Source organism: Pygocentrus nattereri, chromosome 29 (genome assembly GCF_015220715.1).
Source record: "Pygocentrus nattereri isolate fPygNat1 chromosome 29, fPygNat1.pri, whole genome shotgun sequence".
In the NCBI taxonomy this organism is placed as follows: Eukaryota; Metazoa; Chordata; class Actinopteri; order Characiformes; family Serrasalmidae; genus Pygocentrus; species Pygocentrus nattereri.
The window spans coordinates 12511093-12535065 of record NC_051239.1 but is presented as its reverse complement, the minus strand read 5'-3'; the positions used below and the strand labels follow the sequence as shown (position 1 = coordinate 12535065).

Here is a 23973-nt window from a genome sequence, read left to right as displayed (position 1 = left end):
TCTCCTCAAGGAAGTCCAGTATTATATGTAGGTAAAAAGCAGCTCCTGGTTTGACCAATCAGAGCTTCAGTAAATTGTGCTCATGATGTAATTGATGATATTAACAAGTCTCTGTGGCGGCTGTGAAGGTGTCTAGGAAAAATATGGACCCAAGAAATTCTTGTTAATTTTTATTGTTTTTATGTTTATTTAAATTATGAATATGACTTTATTCTAATGTATATTGTGATAAACTCACTGCTGAGGTCAAATGTTAAAAAAATTGCTTAGATGCCTAAAACATTTGTACAGTACTGTGTGTGTGTATGTATATATATATATATCAGGCTAAAATAACCCAAAAACAACCTGATGTGTTCAAACAGCAATAATAAATAATGCCTTGGATGACCAGCCACTCTATGTTGTCATGAAAATGTCATGATCTGCAGCCTATATAGTGTCATTATTTTAGTAAGTTTGTTTTATGTAAATTGTTTTTTATTTACTTGGTTTTCAGTTTCAGGCCCTGGATCCTGTTTTTTTTCCAAAGGCTGCCAATAACGCAAACTTTCTTTCTCAAGCAGAGTTTAGAACCCTAATCTCCAGCATGCAAGGCTGTAACATTACCCACTACGCTAATAGCTGTAAACCACAGTATTGCAACTCTGTTTAAGAGTTCCACATAAACTCATGCTTCACAAAAGACTGACAAAGACTTGGTTTAGCAAGTCATGTGCCCCTCTTACTGTCATTTGTTTGATTGTTCAGAATAACCACTTTGTGCGATGTGACACTGGGTTATATGTGATTATTGCTGGGGTATCTAGCTCAAATGTGATACGCACATCCAAGGTTGCCATTGCTAAGTGGAAACGTCTGCAGGCATTGGTACAGCACCAGAGGAGGCACTCAAGAATGATGAAGGGGCGCGGCATAGCTAGACTGTGCTAAAGTACAGTGAAGAAACCAATGGGACACTTGAATAGTCTGAGAGATCAACCCCTCTCCCGGTATATCTGTGCGTATGCTTGGTTTCAGTTTTCGGCCTAGTGTGTCCTGAATTTCTGCTTCAGTTTAATTAAGAATTTTCATTTTGATGCAGTGCTAATTACTACGTTTTTGTCATTTATTCACATGAAAACGAACAGAGAAAGTTGTTGGAAGTGCAGACCTGAACCTGTAGGTACAGAGAGCAAAGTGCATGTAAAGATAATTTGCTGAGAACTCTGTACTATGAATGAAATATGTATTTGCGTGCATATAGCATTACAAAAGTAATAGAGCTTGACTTCTAAGAGTTAAAGATCTATCTCATTCCTGGAGGCCATGTGTGTAAGTTGCTCCAAGGCCCTGGAGGAACATTTGTTTCTGCTGTATACTTGTATATGGATGGGATGGCAAAGGTCATCTTGATTTTGATGTTGATCTGCTGGAGTAGTTTGTGGGTTCTGAAAGTTCACGAGTATTCTGTCCTCCAATGTGCTGTGTCCTCCTGTCCAGTCTGACTCGGATCTAAAAGTCCTCAAGAGTTCTTTACTGAAGGAACATAGCATCTGAATGAAGTGACTCACATTGTATTATCCCTTTTTTATATGTTGTCTGAATCATTTTAATCTTTTCTGACTCATATTTTCTACTCAAGAAGCAGGCATCCCGTTCCAAGGCTTGTATTTTGTCACCACCCGTCTGTCTACCTCTTTCTGGCATGCGTCAGATGATCTTCAGGCTGCTCATATGAAGTCAGCTTGCATTTTTTCTGACATCTGGCTCACAGTCAGTTCACTGTGGGTGGAGCCAGTAAGTACGCAGGCGGTCCTTTGAAGTGTTGCCTGTTGGCCATGAGACTCAGCACAGTGAAGACACGCCCCATGGTTGTCTGGTAGGCCGTTGGAAAGGTGAGTGGAGTTGCTAATATCCTTGTTGTTGCAGCGTTGTGAAGTTTGTGGGTCCTTCTCTTCAGGAAGAGGGCTTCCCTTGCAGGGGCTAGAGCAAATTCTTCTGCGGATTTCAGCTGTGTCATTAGTCAGAGACTTGCGGAAGTTGGGTTTGAACAGCAGGTAGACCACGGGGTTGTAGATGGTGGAGGATTTGGCAAAAATTGCTGCAAGGGCAAAGGCAATGGGTGGGACATGCAGTGATGTGCTAAATGCTGCCCACATTGCAACAATGGTGTAAGGGGTCCAGGCACTCAGGAAACCAATACATACTGCCACAGAGAGCTGTGAGAAAGGACAGAGAACAAATATGCATTAAAAAAGCTGCCACATATACATACATACATACACACTCACACTTTCTAAGCCACTTATCCTTCTGGGTAGTTTGGTATCCTTCAGTGGTGGTTGCTGGAGCCTATTCCAGCAGTCATTGGGCAGAAGACAGGATACACTCTGCAGAGGTTGCCAGTCCATTGCAGGGCAGACAGATAGACATATACATTCACACACACACATAATCACATCTAGAGGCGAATTTAGCATGTCTAATAGGCCTGACTGCATGTCTGGACTGTGGGAGGAAACCCATGCAGACACAGTGAGAACATGCAAACTAAGATGTAAACAAAGTTAGTCAGAGTTGTTTCAGTTAGTGATGTCTAATGAGTGAGTCTGAAGAGTTTAATGCCTTTAAAAGCTCCCTCACAGAAAGTTATTACATGACATGGTGAGAAATATGACACCTGATGATCCATTCGTTGTTTTACAATAATTTTGAGAAAGTTTTGGCCCAAAACATTTTTAAAAATAAAATGAACTGTGTATTAAAAATCAACAAAACCATTTGACCAGAGGGCACACAAACTACTGCTTACGGTTGTGTATTAAAAAAAGTTCTTAAAACAGTTGAAAGTTCTTTAAATTAAAACTGGATAAGGACGGGAGCAAAGATTTCCAGTGGTGATTCATCATTACATTACAAATCAGTACAAGTCTGAGTCTATGTCTGGGAAACTGGCCCTAAATTGATTAAGTTGAATTCATAATTAAATTGCTAAATCCACCCATATGCACTGAGGCCTATGGATCCAGCATGATCCAGAGATGTTTGCAAGTCACCTCCACGTGAGTCCAAGTTGAGGTTTTAGTCTCTAGATTGTGAGTCAAATAGAGAGTTTCACTTTAGTCTCTGTATTAGCTGCAGGCACTGGAGTATACTACAGTAAATCCTTATAAGGCTTGACCCGTTAGACATGGCTTCAAATAACAAGCCTTTCACTGTAAAAAACCTTCCATCTGATGGACACAACTGAAGTGCTACATAATAGTAGTAGTAAAATGTGGTGTTTTGAAAGAAGCAAGACAAATCAAAATGGTTGATTAGCTTGTAGTTTGTATAGCAAGTATGCTAACTAGCATAATAATCCAGCTAACCCAGTTGAAGGTAAAGAAAGTTTACAATGAATGTGATCTATAATTTAAAACTTAATGTCAAATTACTTGACTTAAGATAAATTAGCTATTATGTTGGCTAACATACTTGCTTTCATGCTAGCAGGGACATTATAAAGGAGGAGACGGGTCACTGGTTGAAATATAAATGGGAAAGCTCATAAAGCTCAACTTGGCGTCTGATAAAGTCCCACCCTTCAAGAAGAAGAGCCAATCAGCTTCTTTGCTGCGAATAGGGAAAGCCTCCCCTTGTGGTGGATGACCTGTGCAGTAGCCAGAACAACTGAAAATAGCATGTTTTTTGTTCATTACTGAGACAAATAATACAAACTATTTATGAGGTTTTGACAGATTTTATCAGTGAGTTCAAGTATATTTTTGAAATGGTAGTTTGGGCTTCAGTTTTGAGTACTTTAGTCTCTCCCAGAGAGATAGAAGTCTGGAAATAACTGCCCGGCAGCATTGCAAAGATGGCCCCAGTGACTTCCCTATAAAGATATCCACTATATTGCAAAAAGTATTCACTCGCCCATCCAAGTCATTGAATTCAGGTGTTCCAATCACTTCCATGGCCACAGGTATATAAAATTGAGCCCCTAGGCCTGCAGACTGCTTCTACAGACATTAGTGAAAGAATGGGTCGCTCTCAGGAGCTCAGTGAATTCCAGCGTGGTACCGTGATCGGATGTCATGTGTCCAGTCGTGAAACTTCCTCGCTACTAAATATTCCACAGTCAACTGTCAGTGGTATTATAACAAAGTGACTGGGAACGACAGCAACTCAGCCACGACGTAAAATGACAGAGCGGGGTCAGCGGATGCTGAGGCGCATAGTGCGTAGAGGTCGCAAACTTTCTGCAGAGTCAATCACTACAGACCCCCAAACTTCCTGTGGCCTTCAGATCAGCTCAAGCTCAGAGTAGAGAGCTTCATCGGATGGGTTTCCATGGCTGAGCCACTGCATCCAAGCCTTACATCACCAAGTGCAATGCAAAGTGTTGAATGCAGTGGTGTAAAGCGCCGCCACTGAACTCTAGAGCAGTGGAGACGTGTTCTCTGGAGGGATGAATCACACTTCTCCATCTGGCAATCCGATGGATGAGTCTGGGTTTCTCAGTTGCTAGGAGAACGGTACTTGTCTGACTGCATCGTGCCAAATGTAAAGTGTGGTGGAGGGGGGATTATGGTGTGGGGTTGTTTTTCAGTAGTTGGGCTCGCCCCCTTAGTTCCAGTGAAAGGAACTTTTAATGCTTCAGCAGACCAAGAGATTTTGGACAATTTCATACTCCCAACTATGTGGGAACAGTTTGGGGACAACCCCTTCCTGTTCCAACATGACTGCGCACCAGTGCGCAAAGCAAAGTCCATAAGGACATGGATGAGCGAGTTTGGTGTGGAAGAACTTGACTGGTGTCCTGACATCAACCCAGTAGAACACCTTTGGGATGAATTAGAGCGGAGACTGTGAGCCAGATCTTCTCGTCCAACATCAGAGTCTGACCTCACAAATGCGCTTCTGGAAGAACGGTCAAAACTTCCCATAAACACACTCCTAACCCTTGTGGAAAGCCTTCCCAGAAGAGTTGAAGCTGTCATAGCTGCAAAGGGTGGGCCAACAACATATTAAACCCTATGGATTAAGAACGGGATGTCACTCAATTCATATGCGTGTGAAGGCAGACGACTAAATACTTTTGGCAATATAGTGTATATTCATTTACTCATTTATTCATTTTATTCATTTGTCCTCTTACCTTGACAATAAGAGAGTGTGCATTGGCAGTCTTTGTCTGTGGTGACACATGCTGCTGCACCGCTTGCCGTGATCCACGTACAGTGAAGAGGATGAAGGTGTAGGAGAGGAAGATGATGGTACAGGGAACCACATAGCAGAAGAGGAAGAGGCAGATGATGTAGGACATGGCTAGTGCATCGTGTTTGGGTGCATACCTGAGAGAATTAAATGCAGGAGAGGGCAGACGGAACACTTGTGTTAATATAATTGTGTATTAATGTCAAAATGTATATTTAAATATCCAAACAATGTTTAGCTGCAAATAAATTTCAACACTGTATTTTGTTTCTTGCAAATCATGTTTGTTTCCTTTTGAGGGTTTCCCGCAGGGCCTTCTAATCCTTCAGAGAAGGCCTAAATATTTCTGAGAACCAAAAAATGTTCATCTGTAAATTTAGTTACATTTGTAGTTCTTTTAGATTTTTATGACATGATAGGATTATCACACTTGTTGTATATTGGTCATTTTATAGACATATTTAAATTTCCACTTTTAATCATATGTTTCCTGGAGGGAGGAAGTGAATCGCTTATATAAAATGACCTGTATCACCTTTTTAAGTATTATAGTAATACTCTTGTTAAGTTTTGTTCCGAACAGAAAACTATCCAATCAGAAATGTTTCCCAATCTTGCCAGACACAGTTCCCACTGGTTAGGACTTAAGGAGCTAAATTAAAGGCCTTATATATTAAATTAACCAACAGCATAATTAGGAAGTGGTGGTGGAATTAGCCAATCAGATTTGGTTTTACAGTGGGTGGAACCAGTTATAAGAAAAAAAAATATATGTCAGTCTTTTAGCATCATCATAGCAGTGTTTTTTAAGATCTAGCTGTAATAGAGCCTTTCATCAGTAAGTAATCAGTAAGCTGTGCTTACCAGTCTATGCAGCATGCTGTTCCGTAAGGCTCAGGGCCATAGCGGCCCCAGTGTGCCAGGGGTCCCACAGCAAAGACTGAGGCAAAACACCACACGCCCACAATCATCAGACAAGCATGAGAGGATGAGAATTTGTTACCTGAGAAAGGGAAGCAGTGAGATGTTTGAGAATTGTGGCTAAATTTGTAGTCACAGGGAATACAGTGTAAAATATTTCAAAAACTTGCATAATGTTATACTGATATACTAATGTTATTTTGAACATCCAGCAAAATTTGAATATAAAAAAATGCTCATCCTATCTGAGAACTGTCTGAGGATGACCTAATATTCTAATAAGCACACTTGTCGAACACTCTCAGCCTGCTACACCACTCAGAAGTAACTTTATAAACAATGAGTGTGTTTACATGCACTTAATAGTCCAAAAACTGCAGAAAATCAGATTTTGTCAGTAATCCGATCAGCTCTTGGGTAATCATACAATGAGAAGCTCCGGGTCTACATGAGTCAGACAGTGATCAGATTTCTGCATTGCAACCGACCAATAAACTCACAGAGGAAAACATGACATAAACCTAACATAAACTCAAACCTTCTGCTGTGGCTTTTTAAAAAACTCTGCCACTTTACCTCAAAATATGAACATACATCATCTAGAAGATGAAGAATATTTAAATATTTTATGTAATCAAGCATGTAGCTGGTTTCAGCATCGCTCCAAAAGTGTTTTGCTGCGTCTCACGGCGACACTGCTTGCATATTTCCGGTACAGCGGTCTGTTTTGTTTAATAAATCTGAAAGAAATCTGAGTAAGAGTTTACATGCAGTGAGAAATCTGATTACTCAGCTAAAATTCAGCTCTCTTTATCCGATTTCTTAATTGGATTTTTAGACCTTGCTCCGATCTAAGAAATCAGAGTATAACTGCAGCAGTCTGATTATGATGGTATTATTGACGCATGTGCAGAGAATCAGGATTGTGCAGCCCAACATGTAACTTTCCATAGCTGATTTAGGAAAAAGGACACAGTTTTTCAGAAATCAAAGACCAACCTTCTTTTCAGTGTCATAGAAGAGTAGCAAACAAATGACATTTTTCAGTATTTAGTGTTTTCAAATGTTGCCTTTATCACAGCTTTCATTCCTTTGTTTGACTTGCTTTTTCAAGAATATTTTTCCACTCATACCAAGTTCAGTCTTAGAAGTTGGTTGCATTTTCTGCCTTTCATAATCTCAAGCATTTGCAGTGATGTTGAGGTCTGGACTCTTGGGTGGTCAGTCCATTGTTCTGAGACCAACAGCAGCTTTGCTTGATTTCCACATCCTTTCAGACTTATAGTTTGTTGAGTCTTCTCACAGTGAAAGTATGGACAGAAACATCTGTGGATTCTTTCAGATCTGAAGTAAGAGTGGAGCTTGATTTTCTCTCAAAGATGAAAGCTTTACATACTGTTTATCTGATGGGGACAGTTTTGTTGGTCTACCAGGACTTGCAGGTAGTTGTTAGGAGTCCCTTTTTCTTTGTATCTTTTAATCATTTTTAGAATACCTGTTTTGTTTTCCACTTATTCATCTTTGAATGAAAAATGAATAACTTGTGCCTAATGGCTGTTTTATATGGGTTCAGTTCACCAGATGTTCAGTTTCACCAAATCTGAGACATGACGATGGTTTTTCTCGAGACGCAAAGTTGTTGGTGCCATTCTGACACGGATGTCTGAGGATGTCCTAAAATGTACCCCGTAGCCCCACCTAGTACCTATTAACATATATTTGCATGTTGGTCAGTTTGAAAACTTTAAGCAAAGTGGCGAATGAACAGTAAATCACCAGCAGGTGGCGTCAATGTTCATTTGTCTTTTCATTCTGACACTTAAAGCAAATTGACGTTGAAAACCGAATCACAACTTTTCATTTTGCTGTTGATTTATCCATTATGCATTTTCATTTTGTCAGATATGCAGCCGAAAAAGAAATAGGAACGTAAACACTGTCACAGTAAACAGTGAACGTAAACAGTGAACGTAAACAATTTTTGTCACAAATTATTCATGCTTATGTGAAAAAATGAAAATGCAAATAGAGGTATTTCATTTCAGTTTCAATTTTGGCAGGATATTTACGCAGATGTTTGGAAAGAGAAATGGCAAAAAGAGGTTTATGTTAGCATTTTATTGTTTTAATTTTAATTTCTTTTTTGACTGGGTTTGCCTCCCATAGTTTTGATTGCAGATTTAATCAATGAAGGGCTGCTGCTGACATTTGCACAGTACTGTAACTGTATAACAACTGTTCTATTTAATTCATTCAAGTTTATGCTACAGGTGTCAGGTGTTTTTGAGGCAGGTGATGGTGATGAACTGTACCGTAAATTGGGAAGCAGACTTTCAGGCAGCACACTGAAGATAACGCAGTGAGGTTGGTCAAGCTGGATAACCCAAAGAGAACGCCACAAACAGCGTAATACGAACACGTCAGCTCTCCAAACAACCACCTTTAAGGAGAGAGTGGAAATATGCTTAATACATTAATATCACAAGCATTTTATTTTACCCCTTTAATTAATTACTGTCCATATCTGAAATGTTAGATTTCCTTTGGTCCATATATTCCCTAAGAATGCCTGACTACTATATTTCCCAAATCGATGCCTAAAACCTATGAATTTTTCATGTTGAACTCTTACTTTTGCTCACATGATACTGATTTTAAAGGAGAGTTTCCTGGATTTCTTTTTTTCTTCAAAATGTCTGCACAATTCAGTAAGATGTAAGATCTGTAAGATGATATTTACAATGCAAATCTAGCCATTTTCAGGAAAATCAGTTTCAGGCTAAGGGTTTATCTCAACTCTGTCATAAAACAGTGTCTCAGGTGTCAGGTAGTGTATTCATAACCACTTCAGGGAATATCCATTTATTTGAGGGAGCTTTTAGAGGCTAAACAATAAACATCACCACTGTGTAAAATTGTAATTCAGTTAGTTTCTTTAGAACCGAGCATTTCATATCAAAACTGATTTATTTTGTTTACATCTTAAAGTACATCATTAAAGTTTTTAAACACCTCAGTGTCACTGCTGGACTGAGAATAGTCCACCAACCCAAAACATCCAGCCAACAGCATCCTGTGGGCAACGTCCTGTGACCACTGATGAAGGACTAGAGGATGATCAACACAAACTGTGCAGCAGCAGATGAGCTGTCGTCTCTGACTTTACATCTATAAGGTGGACCAACAAGGTAGGAGTGTCTAATAGAGTGGAAAGTGAGTGGACAAAGTGTTTAAAAACTCCAGCCGCCCTGCTGTGTCTGATCAACTCATACCAGCACAACACACACTAACACACCACCACCACATCAGTTTTACTGCAGTGCTGAGAATGATCCTAAAGAGAACCTCCTCTATAAGGATCCATGGGGGTCCTGACCACTGAAGAACAGGGTAAAAAGGGCTAACAAAGTTTCGGAGAAACAGATGGACTGTAATTGGAGAACTACAAAGTGCACTTATACAGTAAGTGGAGCTGATAAAATGGACAATAAGCATAGAAACAAGGAGGTGTACATATTTTGCTTTTCTTACAAATCTCAGTCAGTCTACATTCATGTATTGTTTCTTCAGACTGGGTGCTGTGTGCATCTGATACTGTGACTTACTTGTGCGCGAATGCTGAGGGAATAGCTAGAGGAAAAAGAGTCACAGTCATTCCAAGGTCACTGATGGACAAGTTCACAATGAAGTACTCTGCTGGTTTCAGGGATGATCTCTTCCGATACGCTACAAGAAGCAGAATGCAGTTCCCCAGCAGAGACAGCACACCTGAAACAAGTAGAGAAAATACCTTTTTAAGACTAGTTTTGTTCATTTTTGGGGATTTAACTGTCCATCTGTCCATCTACTGATTAGAGCTCTACATGCAATGCTGATGCATTAGCTTTCCAGAAGCTTGGATATCTGCCAGAAACAAACTGTTGTTGTTGTCATTTCACTGCTACTGTGAGAACCCACTGTTCTATTTGCTGTTCATTCTTGCATAATAGCATTCTGACCTCCAGAGCTTTGGCCTCACAATTTTGGTTACTCTAATATAAAATACATTTATTTCTTGCTCCACACACATGTGTGACTAAAGCTTCAACACAATGATGCATGAGTCACCATCATGGAAGCACAAAAAAGATTTCTAAACTGTTGAGTTTGCTGACAATGTCTTTTTTTATATTCATTTAACCTCATTATTTGTAACCAATCTTGGCTCACTTTCTAATATATGCATATCAGCAGAGAAATATGCGTGAATATTGTTTGAGCAATTCAAGGTCGTTTGTCCATGCGAATTACAGAAGAACTCAGGAGGCACATTTGGTGAGAAGATTAGAGATATCAAGTAGGATTACATTTTTGAAGGTGAGCCTTTTTCTATCCTAACATGAGATCTTTTTAATGGATTTACTACCTGAAGCGAAACCATGTCAATTCAAAGTGACTTTGTGGATCTGCTTAGTGCTGAGTTTGTCTAGACTGCTATATCGCAGATCCCTGAAATTTGGCATGTTAGCTGGAGGTATTTAAATGAAACGGCACCGGAGAAGAACCATCAGCGCCTTCTAGAGTGAAGGACTAGTGATTACTGTCTGTTTGTTATACATGTCTAAGTTGTCTAAGCATGCTATGCTTGCATGGGAATCGAAACCCACTCTGCCATGTGTTAGCCAGCATGCTATGCCAACCTCTCTTTTACATATAATCATCATGATTGTTGTATTTAAACTTGAAAATTAATGTTAGTTAATTAATAATCCTGTTTAATTGTTACATGTTAATTGAAAACCTAAGGGTTACAGTTTTAAAAGCCCAACTGGAAACTACGCAATCAAGATTTATTTTTCCTGATTTTTCGCAATCAAGATTTTTTTTTTTTTTTGGTGTCTGGATATAGTCAAGCTAGCTCACCTATAGATTAGACCAAGGGTCAGCAACATGCGGCTCCAGAGCTGCATGGGGCTCTTTTAGTGCTCTGTTGTGGCTCCACAGCAGAATTAGATCTTTAGGTAAAAAGTGCAGACTGATGGCCACCATTGAAACGCAGACAACAGTCTGTCCTAGCTAGTAGCTAACGAAAAGGCACAGAGAAAGATTTAAAGATTTCATTGATAATTCAGAAATGAATAGACGTATTTGCCTTTATAATCACTCCAGCTGGTTTCCTGATATATTTAATCTGCAGCAAGAAACTGTCAAACACTAAAAAGTCGCAAAATTCAAATTTTCCAATTCCACCTTAAATGGTGCAGCAATTACATTCTAGCACCTCAGGCACCATTTAAGGTGGAACGGGACAATACAAATGAGAAGCTGGTGAATGAGATGCTGACTTCAGCCTCGTAAAAAGTCAAATGCTGAAAGACATTTTTCAAGAACTTATTCCACTTTTGCGGAAATGTTTCTTGCCAGAGATGCGAGAAAAGCGGCAATAGCTGAGCTAAAGCTTAAAGCAGAGCAAAGTACGTCCGCATTTTGTTTATATAATTTTTTAGCCTGTACTAGTACATTAGCACCTACTGAGACATAATTATAGCCCAGATAGTAAAATAGACATAAAATGTTGCGGCTCCAAGGGGTTTCATTTTTGTTAAAAGGAAAAATGGCTCATCTTAACTTGGGTTGTCGACCTCTGGGTTAGACCTTTAGGAGCTGGAAAGAAGGCCACTAACTACTAACATAATTCAGAAATGACACTTGAAAAAGTGACATGTAACTAATGATCCTCTGGAAAACCTAGGTATCTCACTGACTATAAATACCTGCAATAGTGTGACCGTTCTTAGGTTTTTACAATGGTTAGAAATCAAAATAGTGGTGGCAGTTGAATGTCAGGGTTCTTTACTGAAGGCACTGTAAAACTGCAAATGTACGATATAAATACATTTGTATAAATACAAATAAAACATATAGAATTTTACAGGCTAGAACTACCATAAAATATGAATGTGTACCACCATTAGCTTAGTGCAAATGTAACATTACAATTCCCCTAGCATTATCATGGCAGCTGTTCATTTTTCTCATTTTTAGACCATTTATGACTCAAGTCAAGGCCTACCTCTAAGAATTGTTTGCCACTACACTGAACAATGTAAGAAATACACTGGAAGAAAGTATTTTAAATGTAATCTAACATTTCATTTTTTAAGGACTATTACAAGATTACTAATCCTGTTTCTAGATATTTCTTACTGATTTTAACTAGCTCTCGTGTAAAATGGGCTGGCTTCTCTAGCAGATCATTTCAGACAGCTAAGAGGAGGAAGTGAGTCCCCTACAGTGCCACAGTCATTAGATACCAAAACACAGCTGGCTCTACTCTCTGTGTAGGCTGAATGGCTTAGAATGAATGGCTATCTTCCACATGCACTAGTAGTCATGTTGGAGAAAGGCTTACAGAAAGTCGTGTAAACGGCGCCCATGAAGACATCATGCTCCTTGGGGATTGTGGAAACAAACCGGCCAGTTTCCGAGGCATTTCCCATCTGGAAAAAAGGAGGAGAGATGGTTTACATATGGTCTAACCCAAGTTTATCATGCCTCATTCAGCTTATTAAGGACTACTGATTAGATCCAGAGGAGCTAAAGTCTATAGGAAGTACTCTGTGCTTCTGCATAGGCCTTGGACACCTCCACATGCGCCCTTACACAGCTCTCGGTGGTGCTCAGGGCTTGGGTGCCATAGTCACATTGCCTCTCATGGCTCTCGTCACTGCTCAGGGGTCTGGCCTGTTAACTCAAATACTTTTAGAAACATTATACATTACCTATGAAGAAAAAAAGTTTTGTAAATCATACACATTTCCATTGAAATATCATCTGCTTTATTGGCAAAAATATATATGTTGCATAATTCAGCTGAGGGACTTCCAAAAGGCAGAAATGGCATTTTATGGCATTATCCATTTCAAGCACCTCATAGAAGATCTATTTTCAAGCACAAAAAAAGTCATTCACAAGTTTTAAAATGACAAAATTTTATTGTAGAATAATATAATACTCCCATCCCCTAACATTTCTGAGGTCTGATCCCAAATTAGTGGGATTTCAGCTGATGTTGAAGCTTAATAATAGTCCATTTGATTGGCCAAACAATATCTAAGTTTGATCTCTGATATGAGTCACTTTAGCATTCTAAGCTTTAGACTGGAAGGATGGATCTTTACCTTTAACGACCTTTAGCTTTTCAACTCTATTACAATTCAGCTTAGCTGCATTGCTTACAGTGCAGAATATGAGACAACCACTGACAGGCAGCCTCTATTACACCGTCTGCTAAAGCCAACCCAGAAATACAGCTGAATTATTCTATGCAGCTAAATAGCCTCAGAGAGCAGATTAGTGTGGAAGGAGAGCGAGATCAGAAAGGCTGAGGGTTACATGTAAGGACAGAACATTTTTGCTCTTTGCTCCGTTATGTATTATACCTACAGGGGACGATCTCACAGACACTCACCTAAGTGCCTACAAACTGAGAGTATTTGGTTGAACTGTAGAAGAGTACTTCAGAGGGACAATAACAAGTTTGAACTCTTTTGTGAATCAGCTTAGCGTTCTAAGCTTCAGACTGAAGGGTTGGGGCTTTGCCTGTAGTTGCCCTTGGCTTTTCAACTCTGTCTATTACAATTCAGCTTAGCGACACTGCTTACATTGCAGAATGTGAGAGAGACACTGACAGGCACTGACTGTTCCACTATTCCATTTCTACTAATGCCAACTCAGAAATCCAGCTGGATTATTCTATGCAGCTAAATAGTCCCAAAGAGCAGATTAGCATGGAGGGAGAGAAAGATGTGAGAGGCTGAGGGTTACGTTAAGGACAGAAACAGATATGGCACCGATCCGATGCTCAGTTTTGGGCCGATACCAACAGAAAATGCAGTGTCAGATATTGGATAAAAAAAAGAACCCTGATCTGATTCTATAACAAATCTAGCCTGAAATATCACTGAAATGCTTGAGACACAGCATAAGGAAAGCAGGTTGCATGATGAGAATAGTAGGCACATATAGCCTTATGTTAACATGAGACTGAGTAGTGAGATAAGTAGTATACTAGAGTTGCTGCCTTTACGTCTTAAGATACTTTTGGACAAATTTGCACTGCCAGCATTGTTCTTCAAACAGTGAAAAACTAAACAGATTCTAATTGACCATTTTCAAAAAAATGAAGTCCAGCCTCTGTTACTTTGGTTGCTACATTTACATTTATACATGCTATTTGTTTTCGCCTGACAGAGGAAGAAACGTTTAGAGAAAAATGTGATTGGCTGGCAATCACAGTTTTGCAGTCAATTGAACTTCTTTAAAATACATTTAAATCAACTTAAAACATCATAAATCTATTTAAAAAAACTTTGTACACTGTACACAATCATGTGAAATGTGGACCAATTGAAGTCAGATACACAATCAGGTGGAACAAACAACACGGTTATTAGGAATTCTTTTTTACTCAAACCTCTGCCTTAATTTGTTTCTGCTTATTCTTTGGAAAGCACGTCAATGAATGTTATATTAATGAATTGTTAAAGTTTTATATTTGATGTGGACTATGGTTTGAATTATATATATATATATATATATATATATATATATATATATATATATATATATATATATATATATAAAGTAAAATATGTTTTTTACATTTCCTGTAAAGTAGTCATTTTGGAGATGGTTTTGCAGTACATTATTTGATATAACAGAGATAAGGTGTGTCTTGTAAAGTTTCCTAATATGCTCATGCTTACATTTTTTACCAAATTGGATCATTTAACACTATAAAAGTACAATAAAGTTTTATGCTTTATAGTGTCCCTATCCAACACTCCAGGCTAACAGTAGCCACAAGATAACATGCTGGTGCCAATGCAATGCATCTCCCATTTATAAAGTACAGTATGGTGCCTTTTGGTATGCTGCTATTCAGATTGATGCAGTATGTTGTATTGTTACGTTCCTAATCATATTGCTGTCAGTATCAGTCAAGGTTTTGGTATTAATATCAGTAACTGAAAAGAAGATCTGGTATCATTGGATTTCTAGACAGAAGGCAACTTTTTAATTTCTTTTTTCCTTGTTTGTGTGCGTCATAAATAGCTGGCCGAGGCTGCTGCTGTGTGAATGGCGTGCGTGTTGCAGTGAGGGAACAGACATGCAGGGCTGCTCTGCTCCAGGTCTCATATCAGCATAAAGCTTCGCAGCTCTATGCAGGACCGCAGGGCTCAGTGACTAAACTTGGTAAACGACCAGCATGCTCACAGCTGATAAACACCAACTCAGCTGTTATAAAACAGAGGAGTGTAGCTTAGTTAATCGGCCTAAGCCTCGGGTGCAGGGACACCAGCACCTGTAACTGTATCATGAGTCTTTAGAAGTGCACAACATTATTCAGCCAAAACGCAAAAGGATGTAGGTGAAAGTCAGGATGATGTTACAGTATCATGTTACAGCGGCACAATACATGCATTGAACCTTTTACTACACCTCCCTCATTTTAGTCTACAGTGTGAATATATATATATATATATATATATATATATATATATATGTAATATGTGTGTGTGTGTGTGTGTGTGTGTATATATATATATATATATATATATATATATATATATATATATATATATATATATATATATATATATATATTTATATGAGAGTCTGCACTTGAAAAACCAGGCGCCAAAACTTCAGTGCCAAATTCTATATATTATATGCACATTATATATAGTCAGCACATCTGTATGATTACCACACCATAGTTCTGTAACTTTACTGAATGTCGTTCTTGCTAGTTTGTGGTTTGTTGCCAGAAGCCACAGTTTACATGTGTCTGCATCAGTAGGAAATCGGTGGCAATGTACCAGACCACCCGTAGATTTCTTTGTTCTGTTTTTTGCAAAATGGAACACCTAATTTTTATAGATTTGTTAGGATTCTGCTTGCAACATCTAGCTCTCTTACAGTAAGCAGACCTTAGGTATTACTGTACCTGTGCAGTGACGTTTTACAACACACCCCTGCACTCCAGACTCCTGGAGTTTGATGACAGAGTAGTATTGGAAGGTGGGATGTTATGCTTAGCCAAATATTTTGAAGCAAGTATATGTACATTGTGGCCATTTTCTGTGGAAAACTTGGTGATTATTTACTTTTAGTGTTTGTTAGCACTGTTAACCTAGCACAGGAGTGTACAACTCTAGGACTGGAGGGCCCAGAACATTTTGGTAGTTTCCCCTACTAAAACCCACCCACTAAACCTGGCAATGAACAGAAGTTGCCAAACTGTGTGGAATATCAGCCCTCCAGGACCAAAGTCAAGTCAAGTCAAGTTTATTTGTATAGCGTTATTTACCACAATGTTGTCACGAAGCAGCTGTACAGAAGTTTGAAAACACACAGTTACAACATATATCCCCCAGTGAGCAAGCCAGAGGCGACGGTGGCAAGGAAAAACTCCCTCAGTCTGGAGGAAGAAACCTTGGCAGGAACCAAGACTCACAAGGGGAGACCCGTCCTCCTCTGGTCAAACAGTATTTACAATTTAATAAGCTAAATACCAAATAAAAGCTAAGAGGATCTCTGTTTGAAGTCTGGATGGTAAAGCTGCACTGGTAGAGGCAGTCTCTGACTGAGGCCGTCTCTGACTGAGGCAGTCTCTGACTGAGTTATTATGAAAAGTGGGAGTGAGCTGAAACAGTCTCATCCTATCTCAATGCTGGTACATCTGGATGGCACAGTGATGTAACTGAGGGTGTTGCAGTTGGCACAAATGAACAGGAGAGCAGGTTGGTGATGGTGAGGAGGAGGCCCTGATGGTCAGTCTAGTCAAAGTTGCACAGCCCTGGCCTATCAGATCCAGTTCCAAACTAAATAAGCTAAATTTTCCCACCAAACATGTCTTGGCCGATCAATTGCATTTGTGGTAACTGGAAAATCATGAAAATTAGATTTAATTCACAATTAATTATTTTAATAATTTGACACCCCTAAAATAACCTTAATGTAAAAAGACCTCCAAATATACACATTATTGTTGTTTTTTCTTGTCAAAAAATGAAAATGGAAGGGGCTGTGGCAGTGATATGAATTCTCAAGGATCAATAATTTGGGATAATACCTAGGGATTGTTTTAGTGTATGTATATTGTGGGTATTGTACGCTGGTAAGTGCTTTCCTTTACTGTTCCTTTTCCTGCCTGAAGTGACATTGCTTTTCTCTATCTGTATTAGGAGTGACACGCTCATAAATGCTACATTCACCATCTGTGTTGACATGTCGGCTATGATGGGGACGTGAATCAACATGAGGTGTGCAATGAATAAGTAAATGAATTAGGGGTGTGTATGCACATCAGCTGTAACAGCCGGAAGGTAAAACGCAAATCAAACTAAGTTTTGGCTTGTGCTTGGGTTCAGATGTAAAGTGCTATATTGCAAGAAATATGTGAAATATCTGGTCCTTTGATGACATTTCTAAGTCTGTTAATGCTGATGTGTCCATTTTCTAAATCGCTTATCCTTTTCTGTACAACCACCACAATAAAAAAAGTAGCATTTAAAAGAAATTACAGAATAACTGAAGTTTGGGAGGAGGGACATGCCTGAAACCCCTTCTCTCTCTAATCTTATGCCCTAAAAATTCATTCAACCACCCCATCTCCTGCCTGGTCCTCAGTCCCATGACAGTCCTTTCACAGTTTCACAGTTACAAGGGAGGTCCAGCCTTCTAGCAACTGGCAGATCGGTCTTCCCTCACCACATATTGAAGACACAGTCCAAACCTAAACTTAATAAATGTTGACTTGCTTGCTCACCTACAAAGCCAAAAAAGGCAGTGTCTATTTACACTAAGTGAAACTAGCATTAACCACACAGCCTGGTTATTTGCACTAGTTCCACATGGTAAGTCATTTGACTAAAGCACAACATATAATGCGTGTTTGATGATGAGGCTGAATTAGGAGAAGATTTCAAGATAGAACCAGAGAGTAACGTTGGTTACTGTTAACCAGAACATAAGCGATTGTAATCTTCCACTCACTCCACATAAGTATTCCATAAATAATTAATTGAATTATCGATGTAACAGTAACCGTTGTTAAAGGTGAACCATTATCTAGGATTCTGGTTGGTATAGTGTAGTGGATAACACCATTGCCCTTCATGTATAAGACTGGAGTTTTATTCCTCATCTGGACTAAAAAGGAATTAGCACACTGTTCGCTATAGTTATTGTTTTGCCATTATAGTTGGGCAGTTAACTCTTTTTCAAATTTTAATTAAGTCAAGAGAGAATGTTTGGGTTCTTCTCATGTTTCACAATGATTATATAATGTTGATTATTATTGTGTTAAAGTTGTTGCAATCAAAAAAAGTATTTTTTCTGTGTTTTTTAAAATTTTATTTATTAATTTTTTTATGTTTTTCAATTTTCTCTCAAATTAGTAGTATCCAGTTCCACCCACTAGTTAGGACTCCCCCAATCTCACTATACCACCAGTGCTAGGAGGGTGAAAACTAGCGCAACTAAGGCAACCTCATTGGACAGCTAAACACGCTCGGAGGAAAGCACAAACTGCCAGTTCTGTTACGTCAGCCAACAGACATCAACGCTGGCTAGCATCGAGTGATGAGAAGGGTGAGGGGGGTTGCATCCTACCCACCGAGAGATCGAGGCCAATAGTGCTGTCTTGGACTCCCGGCCAAGGATGGCTGCAGCATCACTAGGGATTGAACTCATGATCTCCTGATGACAGGGCCAACGCTTACACGGTTGCACCACAGCTCGAAATGAGTCTTTCCGTGAGCATTATCAATACTGATGATATAATCCGAAAAATTTACTGATGTATTTGATCATAATAATAGATCATCATTGTGCCCACCCCTACTGTTCATGCACTTTTTTGCAGACTTTTTTTATTTTCATCTTAGATAAAGATGATAACAGTGTGAGGTAGCAAGGATGATAACAATGTGAGGCAGCAGGGAGCTGTATGCTCCTGGAGGTTTCAGATCTTCAGGGATTTACTCCCTGCTGGCATAACAAAGTCACTTACACACTTTTCCCAGGCTTTACACTTCTTAATCACAGCCGCCCTCAAAAGGTTTAACAGCTGAATCTCATATCTGACAGTTGTTGCAACATGTTTTCTTAGTTCTTGTTATAAAGACCACTTGGCTCTTAGACTAAACTTTGTTTTGGGAAACTTTTGATGTCAAAAGTTTCATAATGTGGCAGAAAACTGCAATAAGAATTGCAATCTAATCATTCCAGTAATCTAGTAGGTCTCTTGTATTGACGTTTGGAATGACTTCTCAGTAATTCAAGGCCATGATTGAAGTACTATTTGCCAGAGCCAACACTGTTAGCTTAGGTGAAAAGTAGAATGTTTGTGCACAGATCTTTCATTTGCTTGCCAAAGCCTCTTAGAAAGGCATCTAGCTTGAAAATTCAAGAAGTGTTAAAAAGTGTTACAGAGCAGTAGAGAAGGGATAAAGGACACAGTAGCAGTGGTAGTAAATCAGTTTGCTATCAATATTAAATTCAGTAATGTGCTTTGAATGGTAAAAATGAATCTTTTTGCCAGATTGGTTGGTTGTAGCTTCAAGAACCTGAGAAATCAGTGGCTTTCTATGGGATGGTGGAGGAATGACCATCACTGTGTTTTGTGTGGAGCACTCTGGATGTAAAAAAACAACAACAAAAAAGTTCAACTCAAAGTAGGAATGGGCTTTTCAATCAGTACTCAAATATCTCCTCATAGCCTAAGGACAGGAATCTTGGCTACAGGCTACCACACAGGACACATCAGTAGACAGTGACTGGAGACAGTGATACAGTTTAGCATCTTGTATCTCAGCATACTGTACCATATTAAACTCACCAACACCCAGTCCACAAATCCATAGTAGGTAACCTGACAAATCCATAGTAGGTGACGTGACTTGAAGTAGCCAGAAAGAAAGGTGTGAACCTGTAAGATAAACAGACAAGTGCTAAACCTCACCTCAGCTAACGCTACTAGCCTTGTAAACATCTTTTAGAGTTTCTGATAGCTAGCTGCTACCAAACAGTACATTCGCTAAATATTGTTGAAAGTTTAATTCCATTAAATCTACATGGTTATACTGTAAAATAAGCCTGAGCTTGATTTTCTGCAACACTTCCAGTGTGCTTTAGCTGAACTTTGTGCTATCTGCTACAGAGCCTCTTAGCCAGCATTCTGTAGCCTCCACAGCCCATTTATGCCGCTACAGCAGTAGGGTAAAAATGTAATATTCTCTAATGTAGTGGATAATAGAATAATATAATTTTTTTTGAGAATTTGCGAGAACCTTGCATATTTTAGGGCGATGGTTGTATGGTCGTATGTTTCTTCATTCAGGCTGTAATTCGTACATGTACTTGTCAGTATGAAATGCAGTCTGTAACTCATAGGTTGAAATTTAGATGCAAGACAGTTGGTTTGAGGTGCTAATGAAACAAATGATGGCAAAGTCAGCAAATTAAGTGCTTTCCTCATGAAATGCAGTAGTGCTGTATGTTTTGGGTCAGCAGTTGAATCTTTATATCCATTTTGTCTCCTGCTTGAAAAGTGAGTGGTGAAATCCAGGGCGTTCTGTATGGGAATGGAGGGATGGAAAAAGAGTAGGTAGATGAGTGCTGTCATTAAGAACTGAATTTGTATTCTGGATCAAGGGCTGAATCATTCCATCAAATTTGATTAGTGTAGCTTGAAAGTCAAGAAGTTGGAGACTTTCCGTGGGAGGACGGAGGGAGTTCTATCAGAATAAAGTATAGTTTTACACTTTATGTGAATAATGAAATCTGTCAACCAAGTGTGCTGCAGCATGAAAAGTGAAGTAAAAGAAAAGGAAACAGGCTGCGAAGCAGAATGTATGAAGAATCGATGATAAAAAAGACAGCAAGGTTAGATGGTCAGATGATATCAGTATGAGACATAGTTATGTGTTTTGGACAAACAGTTATACAACTTTATACAGAGTCTGATAGATCAGGACAGTTATGTAAAACATTATGGTTCTCCGCTGTAATTGATAGAAGCAAGAAGTCAGTGAAATCAAAAGGGAAGCCTGAGGATAGATTTTTGTTTTCTGTAATTACTCAGAACTTTTTTTAAAGGTATTAAAACTGTTAATGCCTATTATTTTATTAAAGTCTTATAAATCAGGGGAAACTGTATGCTTTATGACAAAACTGTTTAGTTCCTTACATTTGTGGGTAGTTTAAAGGAACGGTTCAATGAAAAAATCAAATGTACACAATTGTCCACTTACCAGATCTAGTCAACCAGGCAAGACATGCTTGATGGCGGAAGTTTGAATTATTAGCTTATTGCTGGAGCTGTTAGGCTAATGTTGCTAACCAACCATAGAAGTCAGTAGTCACCCAAATATTTTTCATAAACACATCCTTAGAACTTCTCTCAACTAATTCAAACTGCATCCCTGTCTTCATGAAGTTGGTGCAGACATGTTGTTGTGTTTCTTTTTATAAATAACTGTTAACCTTGAATTTTTGAGTTAAAGGTATATGTTTATAAATAGAAACAACACATTTGTAAGTGTAATCTAGCATATGTATGCTTGTTTGCTTGTTCATTAATTTTTATGGCTCACTGTGTCTTATACCACATCAAGTCTGTTTGGCCTTGATTAAGTCCTGGATGTGGTTTGAGAAATATTTTGAGGATGTTTTTGTGGAAAAGATTTGGGTGACTATTGACTTCTTGTGTTTGTTAGCAATGGTAGCCTCGTAGCTCTACTGCTAAGGTAAAGAAACTAAATTTGGACACCATGCCTTGGCTGATTGACTATATTTGGGATAAGTGGAAAAGTGTACATTTTTCAGCAGACTACTTCTTGAAAAATTGGCCTGTTCGTTCATTTCATAATTTACCATCCCAGTCACTTAATATGTCTGTTAGTTGTTCTTTTTTTTCTTGAACGTTTGAAGTCTGAAATAGCCAATAGAGAACCATGGTGGACCTTAAATTAGTGTGTTAATTGGACTTTTGCACTGAATTAGATAAAAACAGCAGTTTTAATTAGGTGGCAGAAGATCATTCTTTTCATTTTGTCACTGCAGTGCTGTTTTTTTCCATCATAGTCACTTGTTCCCTCCCTCTTTCAATGTCAAGACTTACTTTTTTAATAGTCTATGCAACGCCTGTAGGAAGAATACTGAGAAAGCATATACAGTTTTGTTCTTTGTGACCTGAATAGATTGGGAAAAACTGCATAAGTTGAAAGAACAGCCATGCTTGCCTCTTTGAAGGTAGGCCCACAGGTTTAAAAGAACAAGACTTCAGAAGGTTCTCCTCACTTCTGAGACTGCAAAAACCCAAACACTTCCAACTTGAGACTTGGTATTAATAATTTACCCATACAGGCAAGAATGATCTGTGATCTGTGTTTGTTGTGGTTGGAGCTGAAATATTACATATAATTTATAAGACATGTCATCAGTGGGATCATACTACAGTGGATGAAGACAAATGGTGCATCATATACTATATTATATAAGCTGAACTGTGAAGTCATGACACTGTAATATACAAGCTGAGGTGTATTCTAAAATTCATGGCATCCTGCAGTGCCACGTAAAACGTTCACCCTGTCTAATCTTCTGTATATTTATCCTTTTTTCACAGTGAATTTCTTGTGAATTTAGATTTTCTTCTAGGCTGTAGTGGAGAAAAATACAATAAAATGTTTTGCCTGTTTAATTTGTTTGGTGTGCAAGCTAATAAGTCAAATTTAAAGGGAGTCATTTCAGTCATCTCCGTGAATACTTAAAGAAATAGTTACTCAAAAATATCCCATTTGTGATTGGGAAATCACAAATGTGCTCAAGCTTTACTAAACGGCATTATACAAAATGCCTAAATCATCAGACTTTGGCCTTAAACCCCATAAAGGTGATAGAAATTTTCAAGACCTTTTGAATTTTCTGTACAATTCAACTGTTGAGATGTAAAAAAAGTCATTCAGAGTTGATGTGATATTTTATGATGTGATAGCTCATGCTTCCTCTGAGTAGAGCTGCCACCATGTCCTGGATTTCCCTGGATAGTCCTGGATTTTGGTCCTGGAATAACTAGACAGAAAATGGACAAATGTTCCCAGTACTCAAGCATTTCATATGTTAGGGTTTCTTATGAAGTTATGAAGCTTCTTTTTGTCCAGTTAACCATCTGTGTACATTGAATGGGTTTGATTATTTTAGATTAACTTCAATGTAGAGATGATTGTTTTGTACAGGTGAACTGCTGATGATGTTTAGGCACTAGGCAGCACTTCAACACAATAATCAAGAAGATTAGGTTCTCTAGCTGAACTGCATCGTGAACACAGCTACCCATCCACTGAGTTTAGTAAAGACTTAAGATTCCAATCTGATTTCAGAGGGGGGCACTGGCTGCTCCAGCCACCCCTTTAAAACTGTGCATGCTGAGGTGGTACCTACCTTCATGACATGTGAAGAGCTTCTCTATATGGTAGACATACAACCCCACACTAAATAACCCCCAGCCCAGCACAATAAAACCATCACACATCTTAAAGTGCATGAGAGACTAAAAGCGGGGGGGTCGTGAGGGCAAGGTTGACTGTGGCCAGCCAGACTGTAGCAACAATAGAAACAACAGCAACAACAAATGTCCTTTTAACAGACTGGTAGCGGCACACATGGCACAGTTTTGTACACCACACCCCTAAAGCCCCTTCTGAAACATGGAGCAAGTGACAGATGCCAGAATACTTTATCTTTATATCTATTTATCTGCCAAAGATGCCCCCCGAAACCTGCTGAAATCTCCACTTCTTACAGCTCAACCACCAC

At 38.8% G+C, this 23973-nt stretch overlaps 1 protein-coding gene across 2 annotated transcripts in view; it reads right to left on the bottom strand.

The window, feature by feature from the left end:
- Positions 1-251: 251 nt before the first annotated feature.
- opn7d (opsin 7, group member d) overlaps positions 252-23973 on the bottom strand; it is a 60105-nt gene continuing 36383 nt past the window's right edge. For both annotated transcript variants that reach the window (XM_017696286.2, XM_017696287.2), the window contains 6 exons: positions 12497-12584; positions 9711-9873; positions 8418-8545; positions 6049-6187; positions 5126-5321; positions 252-2201 (listed from right to left, as the gene is read on the bottom strand). In XM_017696286.2, coding sequence (XP_017551775.1) covers positions 1713-2201; positions 5126-5321; positions 6049-6187; positions 8418-8545; positions 9711-9873; positions 12497-12584 — 1203 coding nt within the window. In that variant the 3' untranslated portion in view covers positions 252-1712. The remainder of the gene's footprint in view (positions 2202-5125; positions 5322-6048; positions 6188-8417; positions 8546-9710; positions 9874-12496; positions 12585-23973) is intronic.